Source organism: Aspergillus vadensis (assembly GCF_003184925.1).
Source record: "Aspergillus vadensis CBS 113365 unplaced genomic scaffold BO88scaffold_1, whole genome shotgun sequence".
Lineage (NCBI taxonomy): Eukaryota > Fungi > Ascomycota > Eurotiomycetes > Eurotiales > Aspergillaceae > Aspergillus > Aspergillus vadensis.
This window is the reverse complement of record NW_020292039.1, coordinates 2,258,135-2,270,099: the sequence shown is the minus strand read 5'-3', so window position 1 is coordinate 2,270,099 and position 11,965 is coordinate 2,258,135. Positions and strand designations below refer to the sequence as shown.

The 11,965-nt window shown below is 51.4% G+C and overlaps 5 protein-coding genes across 5 annotated transcripts; 3 read left to right on the top strand and 2 right to left on the bottom strand.

Annotated features, from left to right (window-relative positions):
• glfB (UDP-galactofuranose transporter) lies at positions 1 to 1,492 on the top strand (the record flags this gene model as incomplete). The annotated part of the gene is made up of 6 exons (XM_025707993.1): positions 1 to 131; positions 188 to 255; positions 322 to 327; positions 385 to 602; positions 654 to 1,061; positions 1,124 to 1,492. The coding sequence occupies 6 exons, from the start codon at positions 1 to 3 to the stop codon at positions 1,490 to 1,492; spliced, it is 1,200 nt and encodes a 399-aa protein (XP_025568600.1).
• Positions 1,493 to 2,120: 628 nt separating this feature from the next.
• Positions 2,121 to 3,137, top strand: BO88DRAFT_22959 (uncharacterized protein). The gene has a single exon (XM_025702058.1). It carries the CDS (start codon positions 2,479 to 2,481, stop codon positions 3,004 to 3,006), a length of 528 nt encoding a protein of 175 aa, XP_025568599.1. The 5' UTR covers positions 2,121 to 2,478; the 3' UTR covers positions 3,007 to 3,137.
• Positions 3,138 to 4,501, top strand: BO88DRAFT_23156 (uncharacterized protein). The gene has a single exon (XM_025702065.1). The coding sequence runs from the start codon at positions 3,269 to 3,271 to the stop codon at positions 4,370 to 4,372; it is 1,104 nt and encodes a 367-aa protein (XP_025568598.1). The 5' UTR covers positions 3,138 to 3,268; the 3' UTR covers positions 4,373 to 4,501.
• A 702-nt stretch (positions 4,502 to 5,203) lies between these two features.
• Positions 5,204 to 7,251, bottom strand: BO88DRAFT_327552 (sugar transporter-like protein; the record flags this gene model as incomplete). Its single annotated transcript, XM_025702515.1, has 9 exons — positions 5,204 to 5,341; positions 5,416 to 5,545; positions 5,629 to 5,767; positions 5,832 to 5,948; positions 6,010 to 6,087; positions 6,216 to 6,484; positions 6,545 to 6,843; positions 6,900 to 7,099; positions 7,167 to 7,251. The coding sequence occupies 9 exons, from the start codon at positions 7,249 to 7,251 to the stop codon at positions 5,204 to 5,206; spliced, it is 1,455 nt and encodes a 484-aa protein (XP_025568597.1).
• A 929-nt stretch (positions 7,252 to 8,180) lies between these two features.
• BO88DRAFT_400476 (transcription factor TFIIIB subunit BRF1) lies at positions 8,181 to 11,118 on the bottom strand. The gene has a single exon (XM_025705582.1). The coding sequence runs from the start codon at positions 10,689 to 10,691 to the stop codon at positions 8,433 to 8,435; it is 2,259 nt and encodes a 752-aa protein (XP_025568596.1). The 5' UTR covers positions 10,692 to 11,118; the 3' UTR covers positions 8,181 to 8,432.
• Between the last annotated feature and the right edge of the window lie 847 nt (positions 11,119 to 11,965).

Sequence of the window (11,965 nt, the reverse complement as noted above, 5' to 3'; positions counted from 1 at the left end):
ATGTCTGAGGGCGAAAAAGCCAGAACCTCCGGAGAGGTCTCTCGTCCGGAGCCTACCCTGCCCACCGTCAATCCCGCTGTTGATAAGGCAGAGCCCCCGAAGCCTGCCTTCCACCCTGCTGTCTATGTCGGGTAAGCTACACCAAGATTGAGGGACTCGTATTGAAAGAGTACTAAGATAAAATCAGTGTCTGGATCACTTTGAGTTCCAGTGTTATCCTGTTCAACAAGCATATCCTTGATTATGCCCAGTTCCGTAAGTTCTACACTCGGTGGCTCCGATTCTGGTGACCATATCGCTAATTGTCCTCTCTGATCTTAGGTTTCCGTACGTTGCTCATAACTTATCTCGATATCGTCCAGCAGTCCAACTAACGACATCTAGCTATCATCCTCACAACATGGCATTTGGCATTTGCGACCTTCATGACCCAGCTTCTGGCGCGCACCACCACTCTGCTCGATGGACGGAAAACCGTGAAGATGACTGGCCGTGTCTACCTCCGTGCTATTGTTCCGATCGGTCTTTTCTTCAGTCTGAGTTTGATTTGCGGTAATGTGACTTATCTGTATCTGAGTGTTGCCTTCATCCAGATGCTCAAGGTCAGTCGTTTCCTGTCGAACAAGAGTTTCCCTTGCTAACTCCCCCCTCAGGCTACTACCCCCGTTGCTGTTCTCTTCGCTACTTGGGGTATGGGCATGGCTCCTGTCAACCTCAAGGTCCTGATGAACGTCAGCGTTATCGTGCTCGGTGTCATCATTGCCTCTTTCGGTGAGATCCGCTTTGTCTTCATCGGATTCCTGTTCCAGCTCGGTGGTATTGTCTTCGAGGCCACTCGTCTGGTCATGGTTCAGCGCTTGCTCAGCTCTGCCGAGTACAAGATGGACCCTCTTGTCTCCCTCTACTACTTCGCTCCTGTCTGTGCTGTCATGAACGGTGTCACTGCTCTCTTCCTTGAGGTCCCCAACCTTACCATGGGCCACATCTACAACGTTGGTGTCTGGACATTGCTGGCCAATGCCGTTGTTGCTTTCCTCCTCAACGTTTCCGTTGTCTTCCTGGTAAGGAGCTCTTATATATCGCGTTACTACATAGGGATCAATTCACTGACACATCCCCACAGATTGGCAAGACCTCCTCCCTCGTCATGACCTTGTGCGGTGTCCTCAAGGATATCCTTCTGGTCGCTGCTTCCATGATGATCTGGCAGACCCCCGTCACCCTCACTCAGTTCTTCGGTTACTCCATTGCTCTCGTCGGTCTCGTCTACTACAAGCTTGGCGGTGACAAGATCAAGGAGTACACTGGCCAGGCCAACCGTGCCTGGGCTGAGTATGGAGTTAACCACCCTGCTCAGCGCAAGTTCATCGTGTTCGGTGCTATCCTCCTCATCTTCTTCCTGCTCATGGGCTCCATGGCCCCCAGCTACGCCCCCGAGCAAGTTGCCAGCGTCAAGGGTATGCTCGGTGGTGCTACTGCTGGAAACGCCTAAAGGACCGATTAGAAGTCCAGGTGGATCCAGCCATGCGCCTGCCTTACTACTCAGGCACCGCCTGAGGTGAGCCAGGGAGTGGTAGCTTATGTTGAGGTGGAATGGGGACTGAAGAAGGGTCCCGGGGGGCAAAAGTTCTACCCGCGCGTCACGTTCGCTTTTCTTCCGCCATACTTGGATATGTATGACTCTCTACTGTTATAAAGGATAATATTTCATCTGCCGGGGTAGTTCTTTATGAATTGGGATGCGGGGTGCATCTGGGCCGGCCACATGCGGGGAATGCAGCCGGGCCCAGAAGACACGGTTGATACGACATGGATTTCAAATCCGACGGGGCTTTCACAATATTCGTTTCGCGACCCTGTTTTTTCTTCTTCCTTTTACCATTTATTTTATTAGAAGGATTTTTGTCGGTGTATTGCTCGCGATTTGGCTCGATGACCATTTGTGACGTGTGAAACTAGCAGGAAGTTCAGGTGTCGGATATCATTTTCGCGACCTTGTTTGCTCGTCATCCCATTCTCCTGTTACTATAGGATTTTTCTTTTTGATTACTTTACGAGGGGAACCTTCTCATCAACCAAATAGAATTTCGTCAAGTTTCAGTGTCAGCTTTGAATTGGTGCCTGAGGCATCACATGGTAGAGTAGGGGCTAGTCTGGCCAAGTTCTGGCTAACTTACTACTAAAGTTCCTTGGCTGGCAACCCCCTGGTCAGTCAGCAGTCAGTGCGGGCCTTTAGGGTTGAGCCAATCACGGCGCATCGAAAGCCTCGGGCTTGAGCTGAGTGGTTCAGCCAATGGCCTTGCATCCAGTGAGGGCGGCCGCGCGGACGAGGCGTGCCAATTAAGCCAATGAGAATGAGCCCTAGCAGGTGGAGCCCACCCCATCGTTGCCCGGGACGATTCCCCCTCGACCAATAATGAGCGCATCCTTGCGGGTTGATCTGAGCCCGGTGGATCCCGTCACCTGTTACTGTACGGTATGGTATGCAGTCACGCCAAGGGGTGCACAATCCCTGCGAAACTCTCAGCACTCCCGCGGAAATGGCGGGCGTCACAAGCGTATGGCACGGTAAATACACGGGTCTGGCCAATGGCAAATCCTGCTCTCCGCAATGATGAATGGAGGATCGCAAGGCGCATCCAAAGAAGCTCCGATCACACTGACTTCTCGCTCTCTCGTCCGCATCCGTCAGCTTCTGCTGCTTCTTCTCCTTCCTTTTCTGCTTCTTTCGCGTGGTTCGTTTGGTTCCTCGCTTTCCTCCCACACTTTTCTCCCTTCTCGCTTTCCTTCCCTCCGCTTCTTCTCCTCCACATCTTAGCCGGTGATCCCGTGGTTCGCTTCTTCATTTCGGCTGCGCATCTTCTCCTTCCTCCGTTTATCCTCCTTCCATCCATCTCTCTCTCTCTACCTTCTTCTTCTTCCCTTCCTCCCTCTCCTGCACGTCGTTCTCACTGTATCTTGGGTCAATCCATCCCATCTCATCTTGCTCATATCCTTACCTCTTGATACCCTTCATCCTTATATTCCATATCTCCCATCTCGTACCCTTCCATTGTCACCTCCTGCCTGCTACCTCCACACCCTTTCGCGCATCACCTCTCGTCCTCTCCTTTGGTGCCATACCATAGCTTATATACACAGCTTGGATCGCAAGATCCATAGGTTGCTCTCGTTCTTCATTTCTAGCTCACTGGACAGACAGAACAGGCTCCTTTTCGTTTCAATCTCGTAGTCGCTGCATTCGACCACGCCATCGCATTCGATCACCATGTGCCCAATGCTGCTGAACGGTCTCTCTGATGGCCCGGCGATGGTCCTATCCCCTCCCCAGGACCACGCTTTTGTTCAATTCCCTCGCCAGCCCAAGTTCACCCACGACACAGAGTCGCGGTCCTTCTTCTCTAATAACAACAACCCCTTCCAACCATCCAGACCCTCCCGCAAGAGGTCGCGTGACGAAGACTCCTTCGAAGAAGCCATGAACGGAAACAGCACTCCCATGTCCATCGTGGCTGCTTCTGCTCCGCAACCCAGAAAGCAAGAGGTCGAAGAGCCCATTTATGGCGAAGGCATGGTTCTCCTCAACCCTCGCACCAAGATGGCCATCTCAGCAGAAAGCCAGACTGGCACGTGGTATGAAGAGACTGTCGAGAATGTCACCACCGCTGCCCCGGTCTCGTCGCGTCGTTCCGGCAGTCCTTCTGCTAGCCGTAAAGCTCAGCGTCTGGATCCCGCTGCTTCCAATTTCGACGATATCACCCTCTCCTCCATTCAGCGCAAAATCAACACCGACCAGCAAGACGACAATCGCCGAATCCTCAACGCGGGTAACCGCTCCGAAGAACCCACTGTCGACGACGCTACGCGTCTTCTCGGGATCAGCTGGCAGCGGATTGCGACCGATGACGCCGATATGGCGGCTGCCGTGCGCGGCTGGAAGAAGTATATTGATCGGCAGTTCGCGACGTACCTGGCCGATTCACAGATCCTCCTGAAAAACCGGGCACTGAATGCCTATCTTGTCACCGCACGACCAATGACGCCAATGGGAGTTTCCCCTACACCGGCCTTTTATCTTTTCAACGATGACCTCACCCAAGGACAGCTCGTGGGTTCCACATGGGAAGCCTGCCTCATGAACCTTCGCTCGTCTCCCATCGTTTTCGAAGGCACACAGATTCTGAATGCCGCAGACAGGCCGCTCAACAACGGCATGGCCTCGATGGGAGTTCAGAACCTGCTGGGCGCGAACCCGGTAGATTCAGGTCTTCCACTCCTCCAGACTCTCTGTGCCCAGCCCGTGAACCACGGCAATGGCATGGGGTTGAACAACAGCGTAGGAATGGGAACGGGGATGGAGATCGACGCGTAAGCCATTGGCAGCAGTCTTATCAGCAGCAGAAAAGGCACCTCTCGACGTATAACACCTCACGCCTCAAATAAAAAACCCGATCGACCAACGAACTCGGCGGACATACAGCGGAAGCGACTTTCAACCTCGACAGAAACCGCACTTACCCCCTCCATTTCGGCAGCAAAATTTCTGATTTCCGCTTTTCCTCTTCTCCTGATGGTGGTGTGTCTGTCATCTTCGCTTCGCCATCGTAATTAAAAATTCGGATTTGACATATGTTTGTGGAACTTTTCTTTCCTTTTCTTTCCTTGGATTTGATCTTCTTTGTTTGGCGCAAAGGGTTGGTGGTGGGATGGCTGGGAATGGGTATGGTCATGTGGCCGGTTGGGTCACATGGGTTGGTTCTGTTGCTGCTTTTTTGGTTTCATTTCAATTTTTCTCCTTTTGGTTCTCTGATTGTTGATATACATTTGCCATTTTCACATATCGTCAAGACTTGGAAAGAAACAATGAATGAAAGAAAAAAAATTATCAAGATAATACTTTTCTATGTTTTGGTTGTAGAGAGAGAGTAGTGAATATGTGGGAGGGGAAGTAGCAAGTGGCGGTCAAGATCGCCAGCCAGCTTTTGCCAGATACAGACTTATCCATAATAGGGTTCATGAATCTCCTCCCAGAAATACTACTACCAAATTGCCCAACAGCCTCTCCTGCCCTTCATCTCGCGCCATCCACCACTACATGGCCCATCCTAGTGATGTGAATCCTTGGTCTCATAAGAGGCAAGGATGAACTCTTTTACGACATTGTTGCCGTCCTTATCAGTCTCGAGTGCATTCCCGGCCCAACTTAGCTCACGGGTCTGGTTTCCACCCAGGTAAACCCTTTGTCATCCTCCCGAATAGGCTGTGCCTTCTGGACTCCGAACAGGGAATCAATGTCCTCGAGACTCAAGTTAGCTGTTTCGGGATAGTAGAAGTACACGATCTGAGACGTTGGCAAACATTCATCAGCAGGCCGGTGGCGCTATGCGGGGATCGGAATGTATGTTCCGAACTCACCGGTATAAAGACGAGGTTAAAGGCGACGAAGATGAGATACCCTTTCCATGCCAGGTCTCGGATCAGCGTCGGAGATATCATGTTCACGAAAAAGCTCCAGAGCCAGTTAGCCGAAATTCCGATGGCTTGCCTATTTGCGGTGCTGAGAGTTAGCCATACTCCAGACCAAACTGGCCCGCCACCGGTTGGAATGGGGTGAGTGTCCTGGCCTACCCTTTTGTCCGGACGTGTTGGGGCAGTAGCTCTGGCCCGTATACCCATGGTATGCAATTAATCGTGGCCCCGTAGATGAGCATATACAGAAAGAAGAAAGCCACGGAGGCCGTAGCGGCCGACTTTTCCAGGTTTGTCCCTGTCGGTGCCGGGTGTTAGATTAATTCCCTAACTCTGTACTCCGAGCCATACGCCGGGCTTACCTTTGAAGGACAGAAGAATGGAGATCATGAGTAGGCATACGAAGAGGCCAAAGGATCCCCACATCATTGGACTCCGCCGTCCCAGTCGATCGGAGTAAAAGATGGGATAAAAAGCACCTACGGTAACACGATCAGCGCTCTGTTGCTGTAGTGGGGATGGACCAGAATTCCTCGGTACCTATGACAAACATCAATTGGATCACTCCACTGAGCAATAAACTCAACTTGGCGTCGAGGCCCACGTTATCTTCAAGGACTAGGAGTAGGCATGTCGTCAGCCATTGATCAGACATCACAGGGAGGAATGATCGTAGGTTTTACCTGTAGTGACATAGGTCTGGGGCATGGAGTTAGCTTTTGAACTGTGGTGTTCTTGAGGTTCACTTACAACAATCAAGGGAGCCCCTCCCATCTGGTTCGTAAACTGCAGCCCATACGCCAGCAAGATTCGTCGACCCGTATGAAGCTCATCTTTCTTGAAGATCTCTGACCACTTATACTCTGGACGACCATCGTCTATGGCCCTGAAGATATTTTCAGCCTCCTGGGTTACCGTTGGATGATCTAGTGGTAGATCATAGAAGTCGCTTAGAACTTGCAAGGCCTCCTGCCTCCTATGCTGACGGCACAACCACCGAGGATTCTCCGGAAGTCTGTCCAACAAGAGTGAGATGATATGCTCAACTCGAACAACGCGTGGCAGCCCAACTTACCCAAGAAGCAATATGATAACTAGAATTGCGATGATCACTTGACTGGCGATGGGCAGCCTCCAGTTGATAGGTCCATCCACATAGCTCATGCCATAGTCGTACCAGTACGCGATGGTAATACCTACACCGACAGCGAGAGGCTGAGTGCAGACGTACATTCCTCGTTTGCGTGCTTCACATAATTCCGCTTGGTACACCGGCACGGTCGTTGTCATGATGCCAATTCCAATCCCAGTGAAGAGCCGGGACACCAGCAACTGTGTTTTGGAGTAGGAGCTGGTCTGGACCGTTGCCCCAATCTGTAAAGCGCCATTAGCATCTGCATGTGAAAAGCAAGTCTGACGGAGACACATACTATAATTATACACATCGCAAGCCACACGGACTTTCGAAAACCTAAATTGTCACTTGTCAAGAAGGCCACCGCTGTGCCAAGGAGACAGCCTAGATTGTATATAGACACTATGATTCCCATTACAGCCGTAGTGGGATGGTGGACGATGGCGAGGAAATCAGCGTTGTTGATAATCCCAGAAAATACTGCCTGGTTGTAGCCTATCCATGATAAAACTGAGGGTTAGTATATACTGCACCCTAGGCGCGTTCGTCAGGTATATCTCACCGAATAAGGCGAATGCTGCTTGGCAGGTGAACATGATGGCCAGCCGAAGGCTGAGCCCCCGTCCGTACATATTGATTTTGACCATAATCGCAACCGTGGGAACAGAGCGAGGAAGGTCAGCAACTGAAATCGAACCTCAAGCTAAACGTATACTGGAAGTACGACATTTATATATGTACTTAGTGCGATCCCATCTTCGTCATTAACCGCGAAAACCAGGGGGGTCAAGACTTCTGTGGACCCGTGGCACACAAATTTGGTGCGCAGGAAGCGCAATAGTCTGAATAGTTCTCCTCATGATGAGGTAGTATCCCCATCGGATATCTGAAGCCCCAGTAACCCATTGTAGATCGACGCAGGATCCTCCATACCAAAGACCGGTAAATGCCGCAATAGGATGGAGAACCGGACCTGCAACAAGAACCAGCGAGTCAGACGACGGGTTGCTAGCATTCAACGATACGACCTGCCCACCTTGTACATTCCTCAGGGTCTGCGGAGGATCGACTTCCGACTGGCACAAGGCTAGGAGAGTTCGAATATCATTTCCAAGATAGATATATCACCACCACACACCATGACTCATATGCAGCGTCAGCACAAAGAAGCAGTTACAGGAGTTCAAGTGTAGATCGATGTGCTTCAGCTGTCGTATATCGAAAAGACCCCCCTCCAACAGCAGGCAGTTGAACTGTAGGCACAAACTCGCACCATCAAACTCCCAGAAGGGGGAGCCCCTTGCCTTAATTCTGCCTGGATCGTGAAAGTCACAATCTAGGCAGCTCAAAAACCTATTAATAGTTCCAAATTTACTGACATTCTGGGTTTTCAACAGGGCCATAGTGACGATGGTATCGATGGAGCCTCCTGAGAATAGGGTTCTGCTAGGCTTTGTCTCCAAGTAGTGGTATACCACCCACCCACCAACGGGGGATTAATGTTCGAGACCGAAAAGAGGGGGAGAGATAACAAGGTTTGATGGCATAGATGATGCAGTTGGTGGAGTGTATGGACATGAGTTAAGGTGGGGAGATGAAGTTGCAGACTACGCGTTTCAGCTCATTTCGATGCCTGCTACACGTGATATCGGCCTGAAAATGGCAAGACAAGCAACAAGGAAGGAACCAAGCGAATTAGATCATATGCCCATCACATGCTTTTCAAGATTTAAGCCTGGAATGACTGGGTATCAAATTCCCGTCGACTTGGCGCCGGACTCTATGTACATGCCTTGTGGTGAAATACAACCCTGCTATCATCGCAACTTTAATCACTGCCATAATCGCTCCCCTCGTCATAATAGTCACCATAGGTTCCAGCAAGCGCCGCGTCAACTCCGTCATCCTCCATGTCATCCTCGTCGTCGTAGTCATCCTCTTGCTCGTCATCCGAGTACTCGTTCTTTGCTCCATCTGCGGGACCGAGGACTTGCTCATTCTGACTCGCTTTCCCACCTTGATCCGTCAGGGCCTGAGCAGCAGGGGCCGCTGAGCCACGCGCCGGACCCGCGGTAGACGAAGAAGCCCCAGCAGGTTGGCCACTTGAGGGGGTTGCAAGCCGGGTACGCCTCGAGGCCGCCTCTGGCTCGATACTGGCGCTGCGGCGTGACACAACACTTTGGCTGCGACTCTGGCTTCGGCTCAAACTCTCTTCCTTAGGTTTGGAGGCCTCGTCGGCCCCTTCATCGCCAAATAGTGACTCCAAAAGACGATAGTTGATCTTTTTACTGAACCCTCTTCTCTCCAACATCCGACGGGTAGCTTCGGCAGGGGTGGAAGCCCGAGTACTGCGGCCATCGGCGTCTTCACCTTCGCCTTCAAGATAAGTAACGTCGCCCAGTCTACCGCGGCGGCGTTTCCGCGGCTTGTGCACGCGACCGTCCGCGCCAGGGTGGGAATCGGCCTCGGCCAGAGCTCGCTTGAGCGCTTTAGCTTGCTGGGTCCTAAGATAATCTTTGTTCTCATGGACCCAGATCCGTTCTTTAATCTCAACTTCCGCAGGAGAAAGTAAACAATTAGACACCTCCGGATCCGATTCAAACTCCGCAGCGTCGATCTCTGTATTGTCAGAGACGACCTTCCTCGGAGGACCGGCACTAGTGTCAAACATGTTCGATCCTTTGGACAACAGCGCGGTCATTTCATTCTCCAAGGCCTCTTCCGATGCAATTTGATCTGGCGAAGGTGCTGGAAGCGGGGGTCTCTTCGGACCCTTCTGGCGAGCAGACTTGGCGTGCTCCTCGCCAGCATCCGAAATGGTTTCGCTTGCAGCAGAGGCAGTCGATTGGCGACGTTGACCGCTGCTGGCTGCTAATAATGCCGGATCAATAGGAAGACTAGGAATAGCGAATCCGTCTGAGTCGACACGCCTATGTTGTTGTGCTTCCTGTATATCACTCTCCATCTCGGCAGCCGTTTCCGTGGGCCGTCTCTTGAAAGAGCGTGATGGCTTTCGTCCTTCTCTAGCCCTGGCAAAAGAAGGTGGGTCATGCGCGTTTTCCAGCTGCACGGAACGAAACTGGTCGACTGTAAGTTCACCACTTTCGGTAGAGCTGAACTCGTTCAAACGCTGGCTAATAGTGATCTCTGTGACCTTGACGACGTAGACAACCTCTCGAACAGTGCGGCGAAAGTTGTTCATGCGGGCTGCAAGAATCAAGGCGGCACCACAAATACCAGCGGGACGACGACCCGTCGTCATCCAATCGCGGTTCATCCGCTGTACGATACGGACCGCCTCGCTCGCCACCTGCATGGTAGCCGACCCAAATTCAAGCTGTTTGGCAAATCTGTAGATCAAACTCTCCGGGTCAATCGGATTCATCAGAAAGACATTACCACCCAGACGCAACTCGTCAAGCAGTGCTTTGTAGGTCCGGCCTAGCTTGAAGACGTTGATCATTAGAACGTCGGCAAAATCGATGAGCATGATAGTGTTGCCATCCTGGCGACGACACGCAATATATAGGCATACAGCAGCTACAGTCTTGGTCCTTCGACCTTGGATGAAGTTCAATCCGACTGCCAGCTTGAACACCTGACCAGCAGCCTTCATGGCACTCTCTGGGATAGTCAAGGCACGAGATAGCTGAGTAATGTAGCGGTTACCATTTTGTTCCGTAATCTCGCGGCTTTCGGCGCCTCCACGCTGAAAGCCAGGGCCATAACTGCGGACATGGGATTGATCTTCGCCGACAAAGGTACCCTGAACGACTGCTGCACCTGACGACGATTCCCCAAAAGTCACTTCGGAGACGATGTTTGCTTCACTTATGACAGTACCACACCCGGAACAAACCTTCTGGCCGTCATCCTCAACGATGTGAGGGGCAGGACAGCCCGGGTTAGGGCAAGTTGAGGTTTTGGGGTGGGTAGTTGGCCTGGCAGGCTGAGGCCGAGAAATTGGCTGGGGACGCCTGATTGGAGTTGGATTGGGCGATTTCAGACTGGCTAGTCTTCCCATAGGTGGCTTTGGGCCGCCGCGTGGGGGAATGGGAGCACGCATCCCAGGCCTAGGGACGGACATTGTAAATGCGACGGGATGGCTCTGTTGGGGGGTCGATGATGTCCACGAACGGTGGTAGTAGGTCGGTCCAATAAGATGAAGAAAAATAGACAATCGATCACACAGGGTCTATCATGCCTAAATGGTCCAGACAAAGATCCTGGACGTAATGTGGTCTATTCGTCGAGCTGAAGGTGCAGCGACGAGGCCAGACGGAGGGGCTATAAGAGCGAACAAACCGCACAAAGAACACTCCGGCGGGGTTTCAAGATGTTATCAGGGGGGCTGGCAGATGTGTTATACGGGTAAAAGATAACCAAAGCCCCGTATTCACTGGATCAACTAGAAATAGTAAAGAGAAACTGGCTACAGAATTCAACCCGCAGCTGGGGAGTATAAGTAAAAGTAGTTGATGAAAGAGGGAAGAATGAAATGGAGTTGATTCAAGTGGGCGCGACGCATCACCGACGTGAAAAATATGACGCGCCTGTCGCGGTGGTCCAATGGAAGAGTCACGTGGCCCGCTGTTGTCTTGAAGGCCGAAGTTCGTTTCTGCCTCATTCCTGACTGTCTCTCGTTCGAGTCCCCGAGGAGGCATTTTCCGGAAATGCTGCAGTCCCCGTTGTAGGCTGGCTGACCTGCCAGCAGCTGCTTCAATACCCCTTTCAGATTGTGGGTTCATTTCATATCGATTTCTCAATCTGGGGAAATTTTCCAGTCTATTCTATCTGTCATAAAAAAGGTATCCTGGTCAAAAGTCCGGTGGTACCGTTTCATTAGGCTATGTTAGGCTGTTTGCAGCTAGCTAGTGTACTAGTATTTGGCAGTTCGCTCTCCTCAGCTATCGAGAACTACAGCATTCTCGTATGGAAAAGACAACGTGCACAGCTCCATTAAATATGTTTAAATAGCTGATTCTATATCTTTAGGCCAAGGAATGGGCGTCTAAAGCAGCCTCCTCGATCGGCCAAATCTAATCTGGACGATCGCATCTTCAACTTCCTTCCATCTTTTTTTTTTTTCCCCTGGGAGCTTAAACTGGGACCGAATCCATCAAAAAGACCCGCTAACTGCTTAGTGAGCCAATCCCGATCAACCAAATGCCGGAGCTTTAAAAAATTTCGCCACATATGTAATTCCCACTTTTGTCTAAACTCTCCTCCACAGGGATACTCGTAGTATCGGGAGATAATGCCGGTTTAATAGCGGAGGAATCGAATGGATCTCTTCAATCACATGCACCCACGAGGGGGAAGTTTGATAAGAATTGTTCATCCAGGGGCATGTGGTACATA

Bases quoted from the DNA above. Each gene is read 5' to 3' on its own strand.
- BO88DRAFT_22959 (XM_025702058.1), top strand. From the start codon at position 2,479: ATGGTATGCAGTCACGCCAAGGGGTGCACAATCCCTGCGAAACTCTCA.
- BO88DRAFT_23156 (XM_025702065.1), top strand. From the start codon at position 3,269: ATGTGCCCAATGCTGCTGAACGGTCTCTCTGATGGCCCGGCGATGGTC.
- BO88DRAFT_400476 (XM_025705582.1), bottom strand. From the start codon at position 10,691: ATGTCCGTCCCTAGGCCTGGGATGCGTGCTCCCATTCCCCCACGCGGC.